This window comes from Podarcis bocagei (assembly GCF_964188305.1).
Source record: "Podarcis bocagei genome assembly, chromosome: 8".
Classification (NCBI taxonomy): domain Eukaryota; kingdom Metazoa; phylum Chordata; class Lepidosauria; order Squamata; family Lacertidae; genus Podarcis; species Podarcis bocagei.
In genome coordinates, this window is record NC_138133.1 from 54229664 (window position 1) to 54255752 (window position 26089).

Genomic DNA, 26089 nt, shown 5'->3' on the forward strand with positions numbered 1-26089 from the left:
GTTATTAGAGCAAGCGACAAACTGCGGTACTGTATAAGGATCACACTAGACATGATAGGAAACAAAGACCACTATCACTCTTTGCTTCTTTGTAACGGCCACATTCCCTTGGTGTAATCAGGTGGATATACATGGGTGGGACTGAAGTCAGTGGTAGACAAAGCTACATTTTCTCTTTCTGCCACCCCAGTTCCCACTCAATTCCTCCCCACATTCTCTCTGGGCTGCTAGCGGATAGACAAGATTGGACAGATTGTTCTTCCAGAGATCTGGCCTGTTTAGGCTTCCTATTTCCTCCCCCAGTTCCCCCCTCCTGCCCACTTTCTGTTTCACTGGGCTCCTCCAATCCGTATGAATTTGAGCCATGGGCTCCATGAAATTTGGACCCTCATGTTCCCCATCCCTGGTCTAAAAAGAACAATGGGTAACAACTGTGCATTGCACATTCTTCTTTCTTGACTGATCAATGTGACACAGTGTGGAGAAGAAGGGTAGTTATGTGTCTTTGTTCATGCATTATTTTTATTAGACATGATGACAAGGATGCCCAAGTAGAGAGACAGGGGGCAACTGTGGTTCTGTCTTGGTTTTAAAGAGACCAAATGAGAGCCGACGTGTGTCTGGTATGGTAAAGAGTTATGGGGTATTTGTAAGGGGAAAATAATTTCTGATAATGCTCTTAAGCACAACAACAACAAAACCCAGAAGACACCACGACATGAAACATGTTTTACTGCACAGGGGTTAATTTGATCTTTTCTAGAGATTAGCTTTGGGACATGTGAAATAATAGCAGCGCTTTTGAGCACGAGTACAATCTCCACGAACGCCTATTTTGCATCATGGCGAAGCGCTTCCGTAACCGAGGATGTGGTTTCTAGGAAAACTAGTAGCCTGTGTGGCAGCTCACATTTTAAAAATAGAGCACTGTGGCTTTTGGAAACGGAGGGCGTGGATTTACACACAGAGAGAGAGGGAGGGAGGGAGAGGGAAAGAGAGAGTTCCTTGTAACATGGACAACATTAGAAAATGGGAGACGGGCTGTGGTTAAGGATTGATGTTGCGCCATCCAGCGGGATAAAGTTGCATTTCTTATGACACAGCCCTTTTTTGCCTCTGCCTTCCTGTGCCGGAGGCGGAGAGGGAGGGGTAAACCGGCCTCGAGAACACCTGGCAACAGCACAAAACAACTGCACGGCTGAAACAGCACAAAATCTTTTATTGTAATTGTAGTTCAAATGTCCGCAGAACAGGGAGGGGTCCAAGCAAATTCGCTCTGCTCCTCGGGGGCACAAAGCGGCCCCGCGCGCCATCGCCTTTCCCACCCGCCGGACTCTTACAGGGTGCAACACTCGCGGACGCGCACTTCCGCCGGAAATACCCGTCCGCGTGTGGGTCCGCCACGCTGTTTCTCCCGCGGGGTTCGGAGCCCTTGCTTGCCTCGAGTCCTTTCGAGGGGCAGAAGTGGCGGCATGTTGCGCGAGGTGCCGCAGACCCTGGTGGTGGCCGAGCTGCTGCTCACGCTGCGGGGCGAAGGAGAGGCGGAGGCAGGAAGCGACATCCTCTGCCTGTGCACGCGAGCCTTCGTGGAGTGAGTCGGGTGGGGGTCGTGGAGTCGGGTGGGGGGCGGGGGGGGGAGCCGGTGTGAGCGGCCACCCAGAAGGTCTCACTCGCTTTTTTTGCTTGCTTGTTTATTTCCCGCCTAGTTCTCTGACAGGGATCCGAGGCGGCTTAATTGCGGGAGAAGTGGCGCCGAGGAGTGTCCTTTTGAATTCCCGCGGCTTCTGAGTAGTAGCAACCTGGTGGTGATGATGATGGCAATGGGTTAGATCCATTGTTAGATAGAGAGCGTAGTCTTTACTGCTGCAAAGATCTTCACAAGTGGAGATATATAGGGGGGCAGGGGTTAATAATACTGTTCTATCCTTGAATTGTTTTCTGCAGCCGGAAAAACATCACAGTGAAGTGGGTGAGGGGGGAGTCATGCACCCATTGATACCCCCAGGGGTATGTGTACCACAACTTTGGGAAATCCTGTTCATATGTTAGTTGAACTTCAAGTACCACTGAAATAGATGGGACATGTTAGTCACAACTAAGTCTCATGTACTTTAGTGGGGTTCCAAGTTCAGCTAATTTAGCCTGGATTTTAGTAATTATGAGGTTCTGCCACACTTTTGCTAGCTAACAGTGGGGTGAAATGCAAGGGGTGCCCCCCCCCCTCAAGTAAAGTAAGGTAAAGCTGCTATGTGTTAGACTTCTCATGTTGTTGGCATTTGTCTGTCTCAGGATACAATGGAAGTGTGTGTCTTTGGGTGTAAAGTCAAACTTTTGGAGAGTTGCAGCACCTGCTTTGGCTGTAGAGACTGATATGGAACAGGCATGTTTTGTTGCAGATTAGGCCGTCTGGTTTTGTTGCTCCATGCTGGTTTTGTTGCTCCAAGTGCACCATGGTGTTTCTTCTCTCTGTGCTCCTCCCAGTGGACATTCCTCCATTGGTCACTGGTGTGGATGCACCTGACTGCCCGTCTCCAGGCACCGTGATTGTCTGGAAAGGATTCCCATACTACGGGGTTAATGTTGCCAGCCTTCATGTCACGTTTGCAGCATCTTTGTAATTTAGAGTTGGTCTGTCAACAGGCCTGTTGCCTGAAGGCAGCTCTCCGTAGAGCACATCCTTGGGGATTCTGCCATCTTCCATTCTGTGTACATGAGCAAGCCAGCATAGATGCCACAGAGACAGAAGTGCAAACATGTTGGGAATGTGAGCTTGGGAGAAAACACCTTTGTTTGAGACTCGGCCCTGCCATGTGGTGCCCCAAACCTTCCTGACGCAGCACATATGTAAGGCATTGAGGTGTCACTCCTGGCGGGTGTAAGCTACCCATGATTCACTTCCATAAAACAGGATGCTGGTCTTTGTCAGGCTGATGGTGAGGCCAAACTCCATGTAGGCTTGGGGTTGATGAGTCTCTGTAGTTTCCTTGTGCTGTCAAGGTTGCGTTATCTACAAACCACTTATTGTGGATAAGAACCCATTGCATTTTTTGTCTTGGCATGGAGACGTGCCAGGTTGAACAGACCCCTGCCACTTCTTGAATGGTAAAAGGTAAAGGTACCCCTGCCCGTACGGGCCAGTCTTGACAGACTCTAGGGTTGTGCGCTCATCTCACTCTAGAGGCCGGGAGCCAGCGCTGTCCGCAGACACTTCCGGGTCACGTGGCCAGCATTACAAAGCTGCTCTGGTGAGCCAGCGCAGCACACACGGAAACGCTGTTTACCTTCCCGCTAGTAAGTGGTCCCTATTTATCTACTTGCACCCGGGGGTGCTTTCGAACTGCTAGGTTGGCAGGCGCTGGGACCGAGCAGCGGGAGCTCACCCTGTCGCGGGGATTCAAACTGCCAACCATGCGATCGGCAAGTCCTAGGCGCTGAGGTTTTACCCACAGCGCCACCCGCGTCCCTCCCTTCTTGAATGGAAATACACACTATTTTCAGTCAAGCTGAAGGCATATGAGAGCAACAGAAAGAAGAATATGCCAAAGAGAGTTGGGCTGTCTACACCTTGGGACAACATTTCATACATTTGATGAAATGGAATGTAGCCCAAGAAATAAATTCGTTAGTCTTTAAGATGCCTCAAGACTCTTTGTTGTACATGATGACTAGTTTCAGGAAAACTAAAATTATAGCATGTTGTGTAAAGAAGGCCTTTTTTGCATGCTTTCTTTGTCATCTGCTATTTTACTTCCATATTTCATTGATGGCCTTAACAGTGACATGTATTTTTATTTTATTCCCTAGGGATCGAAAACTTTACAAACTAGGCTTGAAGGGCTTTTATGTCAAAGATGAAGGTGACAGTATAGGTAAGATATGTTCACAATGTTGAATTAACATTGTGTGCATTGCAAAATAAGTTGTTTGCACACCTCTAAGGTAGAGAAACTTGAATTAACAAATTATAGTTGTATTCCTGCTATTAATTTATCAACCCAATGCTCAGATACAGATTTTTCCATATAAGAAAATGTAGGTGAAGACTTTTGGAAAAGTAAAGAGAATGTATATATGGAAAGTGTTACAACAGTAGTTTTGCTTGAGTAAATATATTGTTCCAAACCACATATGAAATCTGCTTGAGAATCGGCAAGATAGGGTGTCTTTAGGTACGTGAACCAATTACTTATGAACTACATACACATCAACCTGGGAGTGAGCCTAGATTAACTTACTTCTGAGTGAACGTGCACAAAATTCCACTCTTAGTGTTACACATATATGTGAATAAACATGGATTCAAATCACTGCTAAGCACTTCTACCCAAGGCTATCCAATATCTCATAGCCTGATTCTAGTGATTTTTATTAGATGGTTACATCAGTACCTGAAAACAATTAAATCTCAGAACTCCAACCTAAAAGTCCTCAGCCATAAAACAGTAGGAGACTGATCAACAACCAGTTGGTAGGGCATCTCAGCAGTGCCCCTTCCCTGCTTTCGCCCCTATCCCAAGAAACTGCTGTACAAACTGCTGCATGTGAATTCTGTTTAGGTTTCTTGACTGGTTCCACAAATAATTATTCATTTTAGTTAGCTTACTATACAATTCATACTCCACCCATCAATGAATTTTTGTAGTGATTGTAGTTCTGCCCTGATAGTATTCAGGGCAGCATTGCAACCCCTACAAAAGTTAAATGATAAAAACAGCAAGTTGGTAACAAGAGCAAAGCAGCAGAAGAGAACATAGCAGCAATAAGAACAGGCTAAAAATAATTTAGCTGATATTTGTAAAAGGCATGGGAGAATAAGGAGGACATGAGAATAGGTGCCTGTGAGGAAATAACATTTCACAAACAGGGACATGGACTAGGGAAACATGGTATGGCTGCCAGCTGCCTGCTTTGTTACATAGTTTTGCATTAAATAGAATTTCAGGCTTGAAATGTTTTGCAGCTGGGTTCTCATATAGACAGTTGTGTGCCTTTGGTATCTAGTCTTCATGACTGTGAGATCCTCTGGTTCTTTCCCCCCTTGTATTTGTGCCTGTAGGAAGAAAAAGTGTCTGCAGTAGGAAATCGTGCTTTTAATATTTTATTTAAATTCAAGCATTTTGGGAACTTTAGCTTTGGACTAACAGAGTTAATCTAAGCCTGGAATCAATCACTGAATATACATTTGAGTCAATTATTCACTTACATTTGGTATTTTCAAGAGAGCATCTTCTCAAACTTCAATAAACATCTAATGCAATTCGCTTTAAGGAAAATTAATCATTTTTCCTAAGGAACTTGGTGTACTCTTTTGAAATGATGCTTGTTGGGAAAAATACCATATTTTTTGCACCATAACACTCACTTTTTTCCTCCTAGAAGGTAAGGGGAAATGTCTGTGCGTGTTATGCAGGGAATGCCTATGGGTGGCATGCCTACAGATTTTCCTCCTCTAAAAACTACGTGCGTGTTATGGTCGGGTGCGTGTTATAGAGCGAAAAATACGGTAATTTGGTATTGTAATTCTTCTGCATCAGAAATCTACGACTGACAAAAGTAAGAATGAAAATACAACTTTGTAACTTGGTATTGTGGTTTACAGGGGAAGATCAAGTAACCACCGAGGATGAAGAAAAAGACAAGCGTAATTCCATTGGGACTGCTGATTTATCTAACAGTCATGCTTCTGGAGTGGAAGACGTTGAACTCGATTCAGAGGCTGAACTCATGAAACGCATGGGCTTACCTGTTCAATTTGGCAACGCAGCAGCCCATAAGACATTGGTAATAAAACCCAATGCATTTTCTGTTCCTTTGTGCTATTTAAAGTTATTGGAATGTAAAGTAAATTTAGTACTTTGCATTAACAAACCCCACAAAAGAATTTTCAGGTATACATTTCTTTTTCCTCCTGGCTCTAGAATTAAAAACCAAAGTTAAATGAGAGAAGGAATAGGGAAAATGGGCTTTTAAGAAGTGTGACAAAAGAAAAGTTGAGTTGGAAATAAAAAATTGGAAAGCAAATGCATTCTTGGCTGTTAATCTAAGAGCACCTCAAATAAGATAGCAGTTGAAGATTATGGCGTAGAATCATAGAATTGTAGAGCTGGGTAGATGTGTCATTTGTGATTTTCTGGCTGGGTTACAACCAAGCTATACCATGAAAATTTGTGAAATAAATTAACTAGGTAACCATATTGAATCAGAATCTGTTGAACAAAGTACATAAAACTGCATTTATGCTTTTTCATGCTGAATTTCAGGCACTTGAGAATATTAGTAAGAAAAGTAAGAAAGTGAAGAAGAAGAAGATGAAGAAAAAGAAAACGCTGCAAAGAGATATTGTCACAGAAATGCAAGAATCATTGAAAGAAGATCATGATGAAGATGACCTCTCTCTTTCCGATGATCACTCTTCAATTAAAAAGGGATCGGAGAATGACAAGAGCTGTGAAAATGGAGAGCTTTTACTTGATGAGTTTCATATGAAAGAAAAATGGGAAAAGTATTGGAGTGAGTATGGAGAAGGACTTCTGTGGCAAAGTTGGCAAGAGAAAAATTTTGAACTTTTGTCTATTACTGAGCCTTGGAATAATCCTGAAGTAAAGGAAAAGTGGGAGCAGCACTATAATGAACTATACTGGTATTACTGGCAACAGTTTCACTACTGGGCAAGTCAAGGTTGGACTGTTGACACCACACATAATAGTGACCTGCAAAATAGTGCAGGGGATCTGGAAACCAAGCAGCCAGCAGAAATGCAGAATATTGGTGTAGACAGTGTTTGTGTAGAAGTGCTATGCTCCAGCTTACATTCTCAACTCGCATCCAGTGCCAGCTGCAAGGAAAATCCTTCTCCAAATGATAATCACTGTAATAGTGACATTCTTCCTGAAATTAGTAAAATAAATCTAAACTCTGAAGAAGCAGAACGGATCAAATTGGAAAATGCGGATGATTGTAATGGTCAGAGAGGACTGAGCATAACAAGCATTGAGAGGTGTTGTCCTTGTGATACTGCTCAGACTGTGAAATGTGATGAGGGAACAAGAGAAAGTAATGCGTCTTCTGAAAATGGATGTTCAGACAAGCCAGGTTGGTATACTAGGTTCCCTTTCCCAGGAGGCATAAGACCCTGTGTTTGCAAAAGCTAGGAAAGAAATTCCCTTGCAGCCATCCTATATTCCGTACTGTGCATTTCTCCATTGAGTGGCACATATAAAAGCTGTATTATTTTGGATGTTTTATTCCCCATTCTTTGCAATCCTGTTTCCCTTTCCCTCCCCTTTCCCCCAATCCTTCAACTTACATTCTCAGCTGAAGAAGTGTAGATGACACATCGAAGACTTTGTGTCTAGAGCTGAACACTTTGTCTTTCAAGCATCCTAGACTGCTTTGGAACACAGGTTTAAAAAGACCCTCTCCCTGTGCTCTCAGTTGACACCACACATAATAGTGACCTGGAAAATAGTGCAGGGGAGCAGCCAGCAGAAATGCAGAACATTGGTGTAGACAGTGTTTGTGTAGAAGTGCTACGCTCCAGCTTACATTCTCAACTCGCTTCCAGTGCCAGCTCAGAGATATTGTCTGTCTACTACATTCCTGCACTGAATCCAGTAGAGAATAAATAAGTGTGCATAAGCAGCTACTTCTGCAGCCTGGAATTCTACCTATCATTTCCAGGGCAGGTAGGGATGAGGCATTTCTTCTCAAAAGGGATATGTTTTGGACTCAGAAGAGTCATTTGCAAAATGTGAATGGTCTTTAGAATATTGTTTACAAAGTGAGCCTCACATCCATATTATGGTCTTGGGTTTCAAAGGTTATTTAGCACCCAGATGTCTCACTTTGAAAATATTAATCTAATAGAGTGATTGGTTCCATTTTGCAAGATGTACAGGTAATAATGGCCTTTAGTCTGTGAGGTGGTAAAGGGGCAAAGGGTGTGTGTGTTCCATCCACATGCATTTGTCATTCTAAAGGGAAACTATTGTTCAATCTTCACTTAAGACAAAGCCCAACCTTGCTTCTCTGAAACACCCCTAATATTCTATCCACAATTCCTCTGATCTTTCCACAGAAATGTTTGGTTTTCTTGCTAGGCATTTCTACCAATTTGAGGTGCTATCAGAACATACTGCAGTGCCCAGGCACCTCCCAGCCCTGTCAGTATTTCAGAAATCCGAACATTCCTGAGATGCTGATGTTTTCAATTCAGAGCTGGCTACTTGGACTTTGTTATACTGTTGTTTGGAAAGAGGCTCTGAAAGAATGGCTTTCTGATAGTTTTGAATTTTAAATGCCTAGATCAGATACTCAATGAAGCAGAGGCTTTCAGATTGATGGTAGATTGATTTGTTTCGCCAAATGCACAGTCAACAGTTTTGTCTCAACACCAGATAGATTGATGAGTGCAGTTGGGTTCCTAATGAAAAGCAACTGGAAAATAGTATTTCCACTGTGAATTTGGTGAAAATGTAATTTTTTTGATTGAAGTTGCTTTCCTCATACAGGAAATGAATGACTGCTTGAAGATTGCTGTTTTACTGTATTTTATTATATTTTGCTGTGTTTTGTATTATTGTTGGCCGTTTTGAGCACCATTGGTGGGATACAAATTAAGCAAACAAACAAATAAAATTCATTAACGCAGGGATGAGGAACTTGTGGCCTTCCAGATGTTGTTAGATTTCAACTCCCATCATCCCTGACTATTGTCCATGAACGATGGAGCTGATGGAGTCTTAAAAACCTAGCAGCAAACAAATTCCCCACCAGTGTATCAAAGCAATGCTTTCTCTACCCCCCCCCCTCCTTTTCCTTCTTAGTTTCACAGGGGTCATCTAGATCTTGTTCAGATGCCACAGGAGGTAGGGGATCGCACAGTAACAGTGACGGTGATGATGGTGATGATGATGAGCCACCTGAACACAAACAAGTCAGATTAAAGAGGAGGCAGGTTATCTATCATATCTTTCACTTCTCCCATTCACATTTGGGTGCCTATATGATTTAGTGTACAGTCGTACCTTGGAAGTCGAACAGAATCTGTTCCAGAAGTCTGTTCAGCTTCCAAAACATTTAGAAACCAAAGTGCAGCTTCTGATTGGCTGCAGGAAGATCCTACAGCCAATCGGAAGCTGCAGAAGCCCCTTCGGATGTTCAGCTTCCAAAAATAGTTTGCAAACCGGAACAGTCACTTCTGGGTTTGTGGCATTCGGGAACCAAAACGTTCGAGAACTAAGCTGTTTGAAAACTAAGGTATGACTGTACTTATTAACCCTTACTGGCTGCTGCCATATTGCCTTTTTTAAAATGTTGCTGCTTTCATGTTATTACTAGTGATTTGAATATTCTGTGAAATATAAGGCTGTTCTCTTGGGTCTATTTCTATTGAAGAATAACTCACTATAGTTTAGAACAGGGGTCTGCAGCCTTTTTCTGTCGGGAATCACATGTCAGTGTTGGAAGGTGCCAAAGCCAGCATGGCCAGGCATTTCCTTCTCTTCTCCCTTTTTGATCTCACTTCTCTGTCTTTTCCCTGCCCTTCCTTGCTACTCAGCAGGCTGCTGATAGACAGGCACGTTGCTCTTGCCAGAGGATTGAACAGATTACTTGTATGTTTGAAAATGGGCCAAAGGCCACAGACAGTGGCCTTTGGAGCAGCAAAAAAAGCTAGCACTATTCTAGGCTGCATCAACAGAAGTATAGTGTCCAGATCCAGGGAAGTAATAGTACCCCTGTATTCTGCCTTGGTCAGACCACACCTGGAATACTTGTGTCCAGTTCTGGGCACCACAATTTAAGAATGATGTTGACAAGCTGGAACGTGTATAGAGGAGAGCAACCAAGATGATCAAGGGTCTGGAAACGAAGCCTTATGAGGAGCACTTGAAGGAGCTGGGCTTGTTTAGCCTGGAAAAGAAGAGACTGAGAGGAGATATGCTAGCCATCTCCAAATATCTTAAGGGTTGTCACATGGAAGAGGGAGCATATTTGTTTTCTCCTGCACTGGAGAGTAGGACTCGAACCAATGGCTTCAAGTTACAAGAAAGGAGATTCCGACTAAACATTCGGAAAAGCTTTCTGACAGTAAGAGCTGTTCGGCAGTGGAACAGACTCCCACGAGAGGTGGTGGACTCTCCTTCCTTGGAGGTTTCTAAGCAGAGGTTGGATGGCCATCTGTCATGGATGCTTTAGCTGAGATTCCGGCATTGCAGGGGGTTGGACTAGGTGACCCTTGGGTCCCTTCCAACTCTAATATTCTATGAGTTCTCTGAGTCCAAGGTTGTCCCCTCCCTTCCTGGTAGAGATAGGCAGACTAATGGTTTTGTACAGTTACTTTTTACCTTTCAAGCCAAAAGCCTTTATGGCAGTCTCACTGAAGACCCTAAGTCTCAGTTTGAAACAATATTGGGCACAAAACTTCGGGTAATGCTGAGAAGGCATTTATTAGGCATCATTGGGGAACCCGGCTTTGCGAATTTCTGACCTTGTAAACAAGTGATAAAAGTCATTATTTGAATTCAGTAAACACTTGTTTCTTTTGCTCAGTTGCTTTATAATCATTTAGAAATCAACTTACCTTTCATTTGAAGTCAAAATAGGCAGCTGTTTTGTCTCAAGTTACTGTGAACTGTAGTGACAAATATTTTTGTTTCTTTCTAGCCATGAATTGGATGCTGAAGAACATTCCCAGGCTGATTCAGAAAAGATTTGCTGTCTTTTGGGACTCAAACATGGCAGAGGACAAAAGTAATAAGTGTTCTAATGGTTTCCTTAAAGCAGGGGTGAGGAACCATTTCAGCCTGAGGACCACCTTGCCTCTTAGGCAACCTGCCAGGGGCTGCATGCCGGTGGTTGGCAAAAAGTGGGTGGAGCAACAGGTGTGGCTCTTGCCTTTGTACAGTAGGCTACATTCAACCCATGCAAAATCTAGAGGTTTCTACACACCTGTATCCATTCAAGCAAGTAAGATGCAAAAGCACTTCAGGAGCAGGCAGAGCAGGGTCAGTGAGAGGTATGACTTGGAAACTCCAGATAGAGAATTCTGGAGGTCCACATTTGGCCATCAGGCCAAAGGTTCCCCATCCCTTCCTAAAAGTGATGCTGCTGATGGTTGCTGGTTTTATGCATAGAATATGTCCTTTTCCTAGGTTGCTGTTGAAATACTATGGGTGTTCACTTCCTGCATCTTCTTGATATACTAAAGTTGTCACAAATGACGGATACTTAGACTTGTTCATAATTACAAAAAAAACCACAACCTAAGACCATTTAGATCAAAGGTAGAAAACTGGATCTGGCCAGTGGGCCAGATCATGATCTCCCTTGCCCTGGGCAGGCAGTGTTTGGTAGCTTACTTGTCAATCACTTGGCTTCACATTGATGTTGGGTGACATTTATGCCCTCCATATGTCTTGCAGAGTGCTTTGCAAAGTGCTACTCAGTACCCTCTGGAGAAACCCCTTTCAAAGTACTGCACAAGATAGCACTTTGGTCACTGTTGCTAAGTCCCTTTCAGTCATCTGATCAAGGTCTTCTGGAGTGATTTGAAAAGGACTCTAAGCTCCTTTCAAAGCACTTATACTTGCAGTACTTTGCATAAACTGATTGGTTTTGCCTGCAAATCACCTTTCAGCTGAGCCGGATTTAAACCTGTCCCACCCCCAACATTATATATGACATCAGGTATAGGGCATGTGGGCATGGCTTGGCTGAAATGTCATTGCAGACCAAATGGGGAGACTTGATGGGCCTAATTAGCTAGGAGGCTTGAAGGTTCCCCAGGCCTTATTTAAATACTTGCGTGATTCAACACAAGATATATTCGTACAAAATGCATTAAAGCCTTTTAGTAAGCTATAAATGTATCACAGTATGTATAAAAGCAAAGTTTACTGCTGTGACTCCATTAATTTTTTAGGCCTATTTATGTGGCAATGTTGGCATGCTTAAAGGGGGCCTTCAGTTGAAGAAGGCACAGCTAATAAACATACTGTGAAGCTGAGCAAAACTTCTCCCCCCCTCACTGAAAAGGTTGTTTTTAACTTTTATTCTGTTTTCTCCAGATACAGAGACATTCCTGACTTCAGTGAAAGAAGAGTGAGTCATCTCAATAAAAATATGAAGTTTAAATCAAAATTCTTGGACATGCACAGAACAGTCAAGACCAAAAGGAAACATATATTTTTTACAGAAGAACCTGAGACAGGGGCAGTTAAAAAGAGCAGCATTTTGATTAAGGTCAGTATTGTATATGGTATATTAATAGTCTTGAACTTGGGATTCTGATGTTAAAACCTGTGTGTCTGTTGGCTCTTAAAAATAGTGCAAGATTGTGTTCATAATTTAGAATGCTCTTAGTTGCTAGTGAGAGAAAGAAAGTATGTTTCTTACTGTATACTAGATTATGTAAGTAATTAAATTCATATTAGTCTAGTAAGGACTGTATCTTAAGAAGAGACTTCAATGTTTAGGAAGGACGCAGCCCCATTATACCATCTGGGATTGTTCCTGGGGCATATACAGGAACTGAGATTTTACCATGTCAGAAGCTCCCTACATATAGATACCCTGCAGCTGCCAAGGTCATCTGATGTGGTGGTGCATCATGTGATGACTGTACTGCATGTCCATCCGAATATTTTCATTGGTTTGCATATGTGCAGTGAAAGAAACTGCAACACAATGTACCCAAGGACCAGTTTACACAGATAAAACAGCTTGTTTCTCTCTGCAATGGCATTGTCCGCTTACATCAAGGTTCATTGTAGACATAACAAGAAACTATCAGGATTAAGGCTGAGCCATAATTTTTAAGCAACTTGGATATCACAGTAAACAGTGGTGGAGTGGAGGAAGAGCCCTTCCTGGGGGTGGGGGGAGTCTACAAGCCTGTGAGGTGAATGCTCCCAAATGCCAAAACGTAGTGTTCCTTTGTAGGATTCTGTTGACGACTTTCTCCTTTTACTTAGACTGCTGAAGTAGTGATAATCTCCCTTCAGTAGCAAGTCACATTTCTGCAATTGTTTGAAATGTGGTTCTGTAATACATGGTCTTCCTAGGTAGAAAGCTTCTTGAAACAAGTGAATGAGCCTGCGGAAGAGATGTCTCAAGACAGAGTTCACCCTCCTTCTTCCAGTAGTGATTCAGAGGAACAGGAAAACATTGCTGGCTCACAAAATAATTTGGATTCTTCCAAAAGTGACCTGCCGTTCTCCAGTTCAGATTCTGGTAAGCGTGGAGGAAACAGCGCTGAGGGAAAAGGCAAAGAAAATCTGGTAGTAGCAGCAAGTGACTGGAAGTTCCAGGAGCCTAAGGAAGAGGCAGGAAGAGAAGATGCACATCCTTCAGGAAGAGAGTTAGTTCCTGTGGACATTCCGGACTACTTACAGGTGGAAGCAGAAGGTATGTGATAATTCTGAGTAAAAGCTTTAAAAAGTGTGTGTGTGTGTGTGTGTGTGTGTGTGTGTGTCTGTGTCTGTGTCTGTGTCTGTGTCTGTGTGTATGAATGAGAAACTGTTGATAAGCCCCCAAAGCCTTAAAAAACCAAAATTAATCCCCTTTTTATTTGCAAGAGGGATTGTTTGGCGAAGAACAGAGTGCTACTTCACCAGCTACTCCTTTGAATAAAAATCCAGCTAGCAACAACTTCTGCTGGAAATAAATGTAGCAGGCTGATGAGGGAGCATGGAACTCTGCCTGCTTCTGTGAGTTTGCTTTACAAGAGAGCAGTTCCAACCTATAGTAGAGATCTTCTTGGTCCAATGAAGAGTTTCTTTCTCAAGAAATGTTATAGGATAAGCAACATAGGTGTTAGGGGGAGTTTTGCGTAAAAGGTTTTGTTGGTTGGTTTAAGAGAATTTCTGTGTTCTCTTAAATTTCTGAAATCTCGGTGGGAGAAAAGAATGTTTTGGTTTTCATTGTACTAATTTTTGTTGAAATGTGTTTGTATGCTTCTTTTGCTACTTTATTTTTTATTTTTTTATTTCTTATTCCCAGTGAATAAATTTGTAGGGAATTTCACTTTTGATTACTACAGTAGATGCAGCAATAAAGTAGATCTCTGTGGCTTTTTTGTTTCCCTGTTGCAATATCAGCAGCCGAAGTGAACAATTACACTAATATTTATTTCAGTTTAATGGATTTTATTGTATGTTATATTTTGCATGCTGTTGTCCCTGTAATCATTTTGGGACTCCTCCTGGCTCTCTGAAGCAATGCATAAATTGAACTGAAATGGGTAATAAAAGTAGTTTAGATTTTTCTTTGTGTTCCTAAACCCATTTAAGAGAAATGAGCTAATTGCACAGTATGGTTTTCTTTGGTTTAGGTGAAGTAAAAACTACAAACAAGAGGAAAATCAAGATAATACCGAAGATGACAAACAGGTGTGGGCAACCCCTGCCTCCTGAAATAGTTGCTGATCCCGAGTTGGCTAAATACTGGGCACAGCGGTATAGACTGTTCTCTCGATTTGATGAAGGAATTCAGTTAGACAGAGGTAAATAGTAATGATAAAGCTGAATATATTGATTGGAAGCTACTTTGTTTTGAAGTGATTGGCAAGTTCTGTAATAGACCATTCTACACATGTAGATCATCACTTGATACTTCGGTTGCTAAATGATGATTGTGCATGTGTGAGCTATATACTTCACTGATTTTTATGTTCAAGCTTGCCCTTTTTAAGTACAGAAATATGACTACTGCTTTCTTCCATTAGAGGGATGGTTTTCTGTTACGCCTGAGAAGATTGCAGAGCATATTGCGGATCGTGTAAGCCAGTCCTTCAACTCTGACTTAATAGCAGATGTATTCTGTGGCGTAGGAGGAAACGCTATTCAGTTTGCCTTGGCAGGGAAAAAAGGTAAACATTTCTGTTTGCTTCTTTTCTCTTCTCCACTGTGTACGCATTAATAATGCTAGTGTTGTGGTAGATATATATAGAGAGAGATTGTGTATTGTGTGTGTTCTAGTTAAAGCTAAAGATTCTTACTAGGGGACAGATCTAGTCTTTGCAATTGGCTAAATTCTTCCCTCCAGTTCCCAGTGTCACTTTCCATGTTGTCTTGGAAGTGTTGGATACTGCCTCCACCCTCTACTGTGTGGATGTAAGAGGAGGGAGGAATCTGCAGAAGTGCCTTTCCTGCTTTCACTAGTGAGATCCTCCAAGAGATGGAGTCTTTTTTTCCATGACGATCTGAGTTCAGCCTTACGCTTTGCTTGCTTAGAAAAAGTAAACCATTATCAGATTAGTTTAGAGTTACACAATATACACCAGCCAAAAAAATTATATAAATGCAGAGAAAATATAGTGGTGTTATTCCAGCTTAGGCAATTGGTTGTTTATGTGGCACAAATACTAATTCCCACTGCTTCCTTGCTTTTCAATATACTGTACATGACTGATTGAATTAAAAAAAACCTCTGTGTTAAAAAAAATACCTTGTTCATTCTTTTTAGTAATCGCAATCGATATCGACCCTGTGAAGATCAGTCTTGCTCTCAACAACGCAGAAGTCTATGGAGTAGCAGATAAAATAGAGTTCATCTGTGGAGACTTCATGAAGCTAGCATCCAGTTTAAAAGCAGATGTTGTGTTTCTGAGCCCTCCGTGGGGTGGCCCTGAATATGCTGCTGCAGAAATCTTTGATGTTCAGACTATGATTTCTCCCGATGGATATCCTTTTTCAAGTCACTTGTTCCACAAAAGTAAAACCAATGCTGTTTTTTCTTACAGGGTGACCGCATATCACATATTATGCTTTCTGCCATATATCATTTCATCTTATACATTAAATTAATACCCCACCCTTCCTCCCAAAGAATTATTTCCAGAGAACAGGGTCCTTCCCCCTTACTTTGTAGTTGCAAGGGGCTCAGATGATCTGAAAATTGTAGTCTTAGTTTCAAGTTGCTTATATTAAGCTTAAGTTCTATTGTGGGGTGTGTTTTTTTCCCATGACACAACTTGGATAGGAATTCCAGTGTCATGAGTTAAGATTTTTGTACTGTTGAATGATTGGTGATGTTCTTCTTCAAAGCAGCTGATGACAGTGTTGCAAACTGATTCTTGTAAATCAAATGTTCATTGCTGTTTCTCTCACGAGAGATTTGGGTACTCTTGACTAACAAGAGATGTGGACAATTACATCATAAATAAGCTTCCAGACAAGCTGGGTTTTTTCACACACCCCTATGTTTATTATCTGAATACTATTTATTTATTTATTTTAAAAAGTGACTTTCTTTTCAGAATTGGTCCTAATTAGGATGTTGCCTTTATAATGCTGACAACCAGATTTCTTTTGTTGAAGAGGTTTTGTTTGAGTTGGCATAAAGTCTTGCGTAATCTGGGGAATTTCTGTAGTTGCTTAAAAAAAAAAAACCACCACATTTTGACAGTTCCTTGTTCTTAGTTTTGACTGTCTGTTAGACAAAAGGTGTTAAATTGGTTCATAGACTCCTAGGGCTGTAAAGAATCAGATACTTATCAAATCTCACTCTTGGTCCTGTGGCGAGATCACCTACTAAATCTAATAATTCCTTCCGGGTTAACATTTCTGAGTTCTTATAGGATGACTTTACATGTGTCCTAGATGATTCAGTAACTAATTCCCACATTGAGGACCTAGTGTAAAGGGCAGTTTCAGGTTTCCAAATTCATCGTGATCATCCTTTCAGATCTGTTGTCCATATGGTATGAGTGAGGGTTAGAAACACTTCTGTCTCTGGAGAAAAACCTTCTTTTTTCTTGGCGATCACTCGTAGCCGAAAATGGTCTTAGCAGTTTGTCCGTAAGTGACTGTGGAGATTGATTCTGGATTTGCACATCTTTCCACAGTGAGGACATAGGTTTCTGGGTGAGAGTTAAATCACTGTGAGGATGATTTGCCAAACGTTTCTCCCTTTCGGCCTGAGTTCATGCTTCTTCAAAGTCCATGTCGCCTTTGGTAGAGGCTATTCTCCAGTTGAACAGGGACGCAGGTGGCGCTGTGGGTAAAACCTCAGCGCCTAGGGCTTGCCGATTGCATGGTCGGCGGTTCAAATCCCCGCGGCGGGGTGAGCTCCCGTCTTTCGGTCCCAGCTCCTGCCCACCTAGCAGTTCGAAAGCACTCCTAAGTGCAAGTAGATAAATAGGTACCGCTTTATAGCGGGAAGGTAAACGGTGTTTCCGTGAGCTGCGCTGGTGCTGGCTCGCCAGAGCAGCTTCATCACACTGGCCACGTAACCCGGAAGTGTCTCCGGACAGCGCTGGCCCCCAGCCTCTTAAGTGAGATGGGCGCACAACCCTAGAGTCGGACACGACTGGCCCATACGGGCAGGGGTACCTTTACCTTTACCTTTATTCTCCAGTTGGCGGGCTCGTTGTCGCCAGTTGTTGGTGTTTATACTACATTTTTAAGGATTTACCTTGAGATAATCTTTAAACCTCTTTTGCTGTCCACCAGCATTATCATTCTTAAGTTGGGAATAGAGTAGTTGCTTTGGAAGACGATCATCAGGCATCTGAACAACATCAGACAACATTAGACAAGTAGTTTGGGTATGGTCAGTACATGCAGCAGAGAAGCTGGGAATTAGGTTGGAGAGACCTAAAGTGGTTGCATGGAATATACCACTTAAACTGCAAGGGGTAGGGGGAGACACGTTTTTGAAAGTGAATAACAGCTCTAAATTGAAAATTAGCATAGCAAGAAGAAGGCTAATCTGAACAATACTTCTTGCTGATTTGTTAATGCTTTGTTTTCATTTTTATACTTGCAAATAGTTGTGTTTTGCTTTTTACTAGATATTTAAAAACTATGCAGTGGTACCTCGGGTTACATACGCTTCAGGTTACAGACTCCGCTAACCCAGAAATAGTGCTTCAGGTTGAGAACTTTGCTTCAGGATGAGAACAGAAATCGTGCTCCGGCGGCGTGGCAGCAGCAGGAGGCCCCATTAGCTAAAGTGTTGCTTCAGGTTAAGAACAGTTTCAGGTTAAGAACGGACCTCCGGAACAAATTAAGTACCGTAGAGTCCGGTGTATAAGACGACTTTTTAACCCCGGAAAAGGGGTTAAAGAGTCAGGGGTCGTTTCATACGCCGGGTATGGGCGGAGCGGAGTCCGCTCCACGCCAGGCGGCTTTCTCCCAACACGGACCTGCCCAGCGTATTAGGCGACTAGGCTTATAAGACGAACCCCCAAATTGCAGCTGCCAATTTGGGGGGTCTTCTAATACACTAGAACCTACGGTACTTAACCCGAGGTACCACTGTACCTATCTTGCATTCTGAAGTGGTACAATCCACTCTGCTACCTCATCCTGCTGCTTGTGTAGACTAGGGCCCTGATTAGAATATCACTCATGGTCTTCTGTATATACCTGTGGAAGAATGTGTGTTACCTATGGGGACTGTCTTACTAAAAGAGCCATCCCCATTGAAAGAGTATTTGCTTTTTCTTCCTTAACACATCTGTACATTTGAAATTTTCAAGCTGTCGCAAAAGATTACCAGCAAGATTGTGTACTTTCTTCCTCGTAATGCTAACATAGATCAGGTAAGTTTTAATTTGCAGGTTCAGGGGTAGCGCTGGTACAGTTGCTATTCTAGAGACGTAGGGTGCAATTCAGTGTTGCGCATTTGCAGCTTGCCAAAAGGAATGATCCCTCCCACACACACACACACACACACACACACACTGTTTTGAGGACTCTCCGCACACCTACTCAAGCCATTTTGGGGGGGCAGAGGTGGGGAAAGCCCTGTTGCACAAGTGAAAGTCCTTATGCAAGGCTTCTGCTGACTGACTTCTGCCCCTGAGCTGCGAACAGACATTTCCCCTCTGCCCAATAGGCTTAAGTCCAGTCTCTCTCTTTCACCTTCCATTTCTTCCCACCTCCATCTACAATATGGCAATAATACTGACCTACCTTACACGTTTGTTGTAAGGAGGACTGGGAGCCTATGTAGAATGTGTAAGATTGAATATTATTGTTGTCAAGCTTTCTCCCTGTATAACAAGGATGGGGAATCAGGTGGCCTCTACATCTCCAATCATTCCCGACCTTGCCCATTACACAGTGGAGCTGACGGGAGTTGGAGTCCAACACCTAGAGGGTTACGGGTCCTAGAATGCTAAATATGTATTTTTGTTGTAAAAAAAAGTAGGCTCTTTGACATTCAATAACCTTAGACGTTTGGGCGGAAAGGACCAAAGGGAAACATGATAGAGGTTGAACAGCAGAGACAGTATGGATAGTGTTATCATTCTGTGCTAGAAACTGAGGTCACTCTGTGAGATTGAGTGGCAGAGCAGACAGAAAGAAAAACATAATTTAAATCAGTGAGTACACAAAAAGTTAGCAAGGACCACTAGCTTAGATAGCATTTTTAAAGGGTTAGGCCAGTCCATAGGGGCTAGGTCTGTTAATGACTATAAAAATAGAATCTCTTTGTTCTGAGGCAATGTAACCCTAGATACTAGTTGATGCCGAGCAAAGAACTCAGAGAGCTGGACCAGGTGTAATTTTTTGGCAAAGACCATCACTAAATGTTTTGCTGTACTGGGCTGGTGCAGCTGCAACTTTTCCAATGCTAGTAATTATTTAAAAGTTGGAAATTGGATTATTCGCTTTCTCACTTTGTATACAGATCTCTCCTCTTTTTACTTAAGGATTTTTGACATCTAAGCATTCTAATAATGGTTAAGGGTGTTCCCAAGCCCTGGTCGTTTAGCATTAAAACCTTGTTTTAGGAATGTCTACAAGCATGGCTAGCAAGGAAAGGCTTGCAGGCTGCACATCAGAGATCCTGAACCATACCTGTTACACTACCTTGTACTGGGGTCTGCCATCACACTTCAAAAGTTTGGGCACCGTTACTTTGCATTTTCAGTTTTCTTACAACATTTACATTGCTGTAGATGTAGCAATGTACAAACCCCCACAAAGTTTAATATAAGCAGTTAATAACCAAATCCAGCCTTAAAATGTTGAAGATATATAAACACTGCCTGAAGGGGCAAAGGTGATCAAACTTGAATTATTGTCAGTTTCTTTCTACTTCCTCTAGAGGGAGCAGTCATACCAAAAAGATACAGATAGCATAAGTAAATTATGCATGCTGTGCTTTTAAACTGAGCAAAGAATGAACTGTTTGGTGTTTGCTGCTGGCTTTCTTTATACACTTTTCAGGACAGAGTTTTCAGGTTGTGGGATACTTGCTTGGCATGAAAGTATTTTTGTTTAAAAAGCTCAGAACCACAAAAGCAAAGTGAAGGTAAACTAGGTCAACAAATGTTGTTTTTGTGGTGTTTGTTATTAGACATTATTATGTTTGCTCATAGCAACTTGCAGTAAAAAGTACTACTTCAAAGACAATTTATATGGATGTACACACCTACCCTGGAATAGGACAGACTTTTGTTAAAATTTCATTGTATGTATGTTTGCACACACACATCCAGACCACTATTCCCAGTGTGCTGTCATTTCTGGAACTGATCTTTCTAGAAGCTGATCGTTTGCGCTTACAATCTAAGCCATTGTCTGTTCTTCAGTTGCAGTTCTAGGTTTGTTGCAATAACAAAGTACGTAGAGAAAAGCAGATACTTATTCTCTCAGGATCATGAGCCTTTCCCCAAGTTTACATAAAGGTCTGCTGAGATATTGCAGATTCCAAAATTCCCAAAGGTTCCAAAAATGTCAGATCTTGCTAATGTTAACAGAGATAAAAACTGGTAGCACATGAAAAAGCAAAACTTAAAAATGTCAGTGATAGCTTGTACAATCAAATAGGAAGATGGTCCCAAATGGGCAGGTGTGTCAAGTTAGCGGGATGTAATCACAGGTAAATGTGCATAGGATGGCATCTTTGTGGTATGGGATGCTCAGATATGCTTTTCCTAAGTAATCTTTGCTGCAGAGACTACACAGATCTCATCACTGATAGCATTATTTGCACAAGCATAACGGATATCCCTTTCAAATATCCACACAGCTTCCACATCCAATTCTATCCTAGGAAGCAGGAAGATTTGTGTGTGTGTGTTTTTCCTTTTTCAGATATGTTAACTCAAATTCAAACCATTGGAGATGATCACGAACAAGTTTGACTGGGTTCAGTAGTCTATAGGCAGGCACTCTGGAACTGTACATCTCCATGTGCTGCAGATAGAGAACATGTACACTGAGAACAGAAAGAGTTGTGAAATTTATTCCATTAGGCACAGCCCAGGCCGTGCAGCAAATATGGGCATTTCACATACAGATGCTCAAATTTGTGAGAAGGTCCCATTGAGCTTTACAGGACACACATTGTCCATCTGAGGCTTTGAGATGAGGGTGTCCTCCAGACCATTTTGAAAATTTCCATGTAGCACCTAGCCCAGGGATCTGCAACCCGCGGCTCCGGAGCCGCATGTGGCTCTTTTACACCTTTGCCGCGGCTCCTGGGCGGATACTAGCGAGGGAAGGAGGCGCATTGTGCACCCCGACACTCCCCACTGTGGCGGGCGCTGTACTGGCTGTGACGTCGCATGGGGGCGGTGCGTGCGTTAGTCACGCACCGTCCCGTCACCTTCCCGCCCGCTGTCAGATCGCGGCTCCGGGGGTATATTTGTTTTAAATGTCGCGATGGTTTTGCGGCTCCCAGTTGTTTTTTCTTCGGAAATGGGTCCAAGTGGCTCTTTTTGTCTTAAAGGTTGCAGACCCCTGACCTAGCCATAAGCAGCTGGCAACTGGAAGCGACATATATTTGAATGACGATCCCTCCTTCTTTTAACTGATGGGGTGAACAGAAATTCATTTTCTCTAAGAATGTTTATTTTTATTTTTGAGAGTTGCATCTCTTAAATATAATCCAATCTGTTTCTCCCTAAAAGCCTGCTGTGCTGCCTACATGCACATGTGTTTTAACAAACAAGTGCGCATAGGACAGGAACTAAGTAAATGCAGTTTCCAGAAGCAGTTAGATTGTATTGAGGGTCTTGCGTAATCCAGTTTTTCCCCTTAACTCTCAGGGTTCAATGAACTTTAGAGAAATCCACTTGCAGTAATATAACTAGTCCACACAAGTAGATCATGACTCCAGTCATTTGTACATAAGCAAAAATGGAAACTGCTGAGATATTTTGGGGAGTCAAGATAAGTTAGTAATTCCTTAATGAATCACTGTACCACAGACAAGATTCTCCCTTACCTAGCAAGGAGCTCAGGAAGTAGCACTGGGAAATGAGAGGGTTTTAGTAAACGTAGGTTTGTCACTGGGAGGGTTTATATTCAATCAGATATGCTTCCTTCCAGTTTACTCTTTTACTACTTAACTGCTTATGCTGGCATGTCATGAATTGATATTCTATCCAAATACAGCCATGGGAGGAGGCATTAGCCACATTCACATGTCACGTGGTTTGCAATGCACAAATGAATCACAGCTGCTTTCCTTCTCCCTCTGAGTGTTGGGAGAAAACAAACCATCATTCTGGTTTGTGTTTCGTTTGAAACAGTTTTTGTAGGTTTGTTTCACTCCCAAATGATCTGGCTACAGATTGTGGTTTGTTAGGGCTGAGACAAACCACAGTCCCTGATTTGGATGTAGCACTAGGCGAAGAATGTGATTTGCTTTCACATAACCATACCAGGGAGCAGGGTAGTAGGCGTGATCTTTGTATGCATGATAAGCTATGGTTTGTGCTTCACAGTGACATGTGAATGTGGCCAATTGGTGATGGAATTGGCATTAATACAGGTACCACATAATACAGGTAGTCGGTTTAAAGATGCCAGTTTAAAAGACTTATCACCCTCTTTTTGCTACTAAAGGGGGCTATAGGTCACTGGTAAAGCATCTGCTTTGCATTCAGAAGCTTCCAGGCCCCATCCACAGCATCTCCAGGCAGGGCTGGGAGAGAACACTCTCTGAAACCCTGAACAGCCACTGCCAGTCAGTGTAGACAATGCTGAGCTAGATGGATCTATAGACTGACACAGTATAAGACTGAGCTTCCTGTATTCCTAAGTGTCAGCAGACTGGTTCCATTCTAGTTTGAATGGAACATATCCTCTTTGTACAGGCCTTGCTTGCCCCAAAGTGTCCCCCACTTTTGAACAAAAAGAAACCTGTTTCCCCACACACCACGGCCTTATCAATGAATAGAGCTCCTTAGCTATGCCTTCCTAGCTGTCCCTATGTATGGAACAGGTAGCATTTATTTCAACTTCTTATGGGCTTGATTATTTCCCCAGCAGAGGCTCATAGTCACCTATCAAGGATCCTGTGGTAGTGGGTTTTCTGAAACAGGTTGGGCTAGATGAGCCTTCCCGCTTATACTACTACTACTACTTCTACTAATAATGATGATGATAACTTGTTATTTGTATGCCACCCATCTGACTGGGTTCCCCCAGCCACTCTGGACTGCTTCTAGCAAATTCAAACATCAAACACAGTAAGATATCAGGCATTAAAAACTTCCCTGAACAGGGATGCTTTCAGTTGTCTTCTAAAAGTCAGATAGATGTTTATCTCCTTAACATCTGATGGGAGGGTATTCTGCAGGGTGGGGGTGACTACTGAGAAGGCCCTCTGCCCAGTTCCCTGTAACCTCGCAGTGAAGGAACTGCCAGAAGACTCTCAGAGCTGGACCTCAGTGTCCAGGATAAATGATGGGGATAGAGACACCCCTTCAGGTATACAAGGCTGAGGATGTTTAGGGCTTTTAAGGTTCCGAATCTATTACCATCTTGGTGTCACATTTTGAGTTATTTAACAGTTGTTGTTTTTCTTTCTTTTTACTTTTTAGGTAGCTTCCTTAGCTGGGCCAGGAGGAAAAGTTGAAATAGAACAAAACTTTCTGAACAACAAATTGAAAACCATAACTGCATACTTTGGTGATCTAATAAAAAAACATGCACCCTGACTTATTTATGTGAGTGAACCTGCTTGTCAAGGCAAAATGTATTATCCCAAAGCTTTGAAGAATACTCCCTTTGCCTGTTATATATTTTACAATCAGTGGCTCCTCTAAAATATTGTCATTTTGTTAATTAATGAAAAATAGTTTAGAATGCCTGTTGCAGTTATCAATAAAATATTTTACAATAAGTCTGAAGGATTTTCTAAGTGATTATCAAAGTAAAGTGTGAGATGGATTAATAATTAGACTTCCATTTACATACACAGAGCAGTGAGGCCATTTCCCAAACATATTAGCTAGATTAGCCTCCAAGGATAGATAGACCACCTGAACTTCCTGCCCTCTTGCAGATGGGAATAGTTGCTGCAAATACAAACTTCACCAGGAAGTAGTCAGACTATGACAGAGGGGCAATCTCTGCCCATATTTCTAGACCACCACACCTCCCTATTTGGAGCAAAGGCCAAATCAAGGGTGTATCCCACTCTTCCATATGTCAGGCAGATAACCACTTGAGACAGCCCATGATGAAATCCTAAACTGGGCCCAGAGCATGGATTTTGGCATGGATGCCAAAATTCTCCAGCACTATGCTGGAGACCACCTCAGTTTGGGAAGCTGTTGGGAAGCAGGGTCCTTAACCTGTCTGACCCAACACCAGATACAAGCCTTCTACTCCTGCTCCAAAGGGTTTCCTGGTGATGGAAAATGAACTCTGGTGGTCCACAGCAACTCCCCCTGCCAAATCTGACTAGGTTAGCAGGCAGAGCTGCATCTGGCCCACCCAGGTCTTGATAAAATGCAGTAGGTCAGCCTGCTCATCCACAATTAAGGGATCAGCATGCTCCTATGGCAAACAGACCCAGTCTTTTAACAGCACCACCCCCAGACTGTTGGTCACAGTGGTGGAGCATCCAGAGATACCAAGAATTGAGAGGACCCACCATGCAAGGACCTGTAATCCCTCCTCTGGTGCACCCTACCCTGGCCATGCTTGCCCCTCCCCCTGAACACTGAGTGTCAGGGACTGGAAGGGCTCTGAAGAGTGTGGGGGAGGTAGGGGACAAGGGCAGTGACCCAGAAGAGGGGGCCAGTGATTTATGCAAGGTGGGGTGATGCTGCCTGCAAGGCAGGAGCTGGGGAGGAGGGAAAGTCGGGGCAGAGGAAGGTGTGCCAGATGTGGAGGTGGTTCAGCTGACAGTAGACTCCCACTTTTCCCTACCCCACTTTCCCCTAGAACCAGGGGGGTCTTGAAGTGGGAAGAGCAGTGGCGCCTTCTGTGCAGGAGAAGCCTCAGGTTGCAGGCATGCAACCCATCAGGGTTGCAATGTAAGCTGGAGGAGAGGAGGGCCCCCACTGTTGCTGCGAGTACTCCATAGGGTCCAGACCTCTGGACAGCTGCTTAGAGGCTACAAATGTGTGGTATCCGGAGCACCTGGAAGCTGCTGTATTGCTCTTGCCAATAAACAGTTAATTATCAGGCATGTTCCTTCTCTGGGACAGGCCTGACACTGAGATAGACTGCCCTAACATTTACTCCCTGCAGGCACATTCCTCCTACAATCCACCTCAGAAGTAGTCACAGACAGCTATATACACTACCCACAGATGACAACCCAACCACAGACGCACTGCAGCCAGTTTACATTAAAAGGACCTAGCATAATAGTTTATAGCACCCATAATATAAATCCTGTTCACAGGCATTCCACTCTTTTAACCTGTAGTATTGCAAACATGCATCATCCCCTGGCTCATGCCCAGTGGGTGCTAACTCGTAAATCACAACTGTCTTCCACACTGGGTATCCCAAGAATCACACTTAATCCTAGGGATGGTCAAACAACCCACATACTGTACATTTCTCCAATTTCCCAATCCCATACAAGAATATTGTTGTTGTTGTTCAGTCGTGTCCGACTCTTCGTGACCCCATGGACCAGAGCACGCCAGGCACTCCTGTCTTCCACTGCCTCCCGCAGTTTGGTCAGACTCATGTTGGTAGCTTCGAGAACACCGTCCAACCATCTCGTCCTCTGTCGTCCCCTTCTCCTTGTGCCCTCCATCTTTCCCAGCATCAGGGTCTTTTCCAGGGAGTCTTCTCTTCTCATGAAGTGGCCAAAGTATTGGAGCCTCAGCTTCAGGATCTGTCCTTCCAGTGAGCACTCAGGGCTGATTTCCTTC

General features: G+C 43.0%; 1 protein-coding gene across 2 annotated transcripts; it reads left to right on the forward strand.

The window, feature by feature from the left end:
- The first annotated feature begins 1381 nt into the window (after window positions 1-1381).
- TGS1 (trimethylguanosine synthase 1) lies at window positions 1382-24093 on the forward strand. 2 transcript variants are annotated; one of them, XM_081204477.1, is made up of 13 exons: window positions 1382-1591; window positions 3805-3869; window positions 5600-5781; window positions 6261-7092; window positions 8826-8952; window positions 10666-10752; window positions 12069-12243; window positions 13065-13407; window positions 14333-14503; window positions 14726-14869; window positions 15466-15682; window positions 18469-18547; window positions 23792-24093. In XM_081204477.1, exons 1-13 carry the CDS (start codon window positions 1473-1475, stop codon window positions 23906-23908), a joined length of 2658 nt encoding a protein of 885 aa, XP_081060603.1. In that variant the 5' UTR covers window positions 1382-1472; the 3' UTR covers window positions 23909-24093. The 2 variants fall into 2 exon arrangements, with proteins under 2 accessions (XP_081060603.1, XP_081060602.1); XM_081204476.1 differs by lacking the exon at window positions 1382-1591 and having other exon boundaries at window positions 3575-3869.
- Window positions 24094-26089: the final 1996 nt, after the last annotated feature.

Coding starts and splice junctions, on each gene's coding strand:
- TGS1 (XM_081204476.1), top strand. CDS start 3,590: ATGAAATGGAATGTAGCCCAAGAAATAAATTCGTTAGTCTTTAAGATG. Junction 12,244..13,064: donor AGAGCAGCATTTTGATTAAG/GTCAGTATTGTA, acceptor TGGTCTTCCTAG/GTAGAAAGCTTCTTGAAACA. Junction 14,870..15,465: donor TGCCTTGGCAGGGAAAAAAG/GTAAACATTTCT, acceptor CATTCTTTTTAG/TAATCGCAATCGATATCGAC.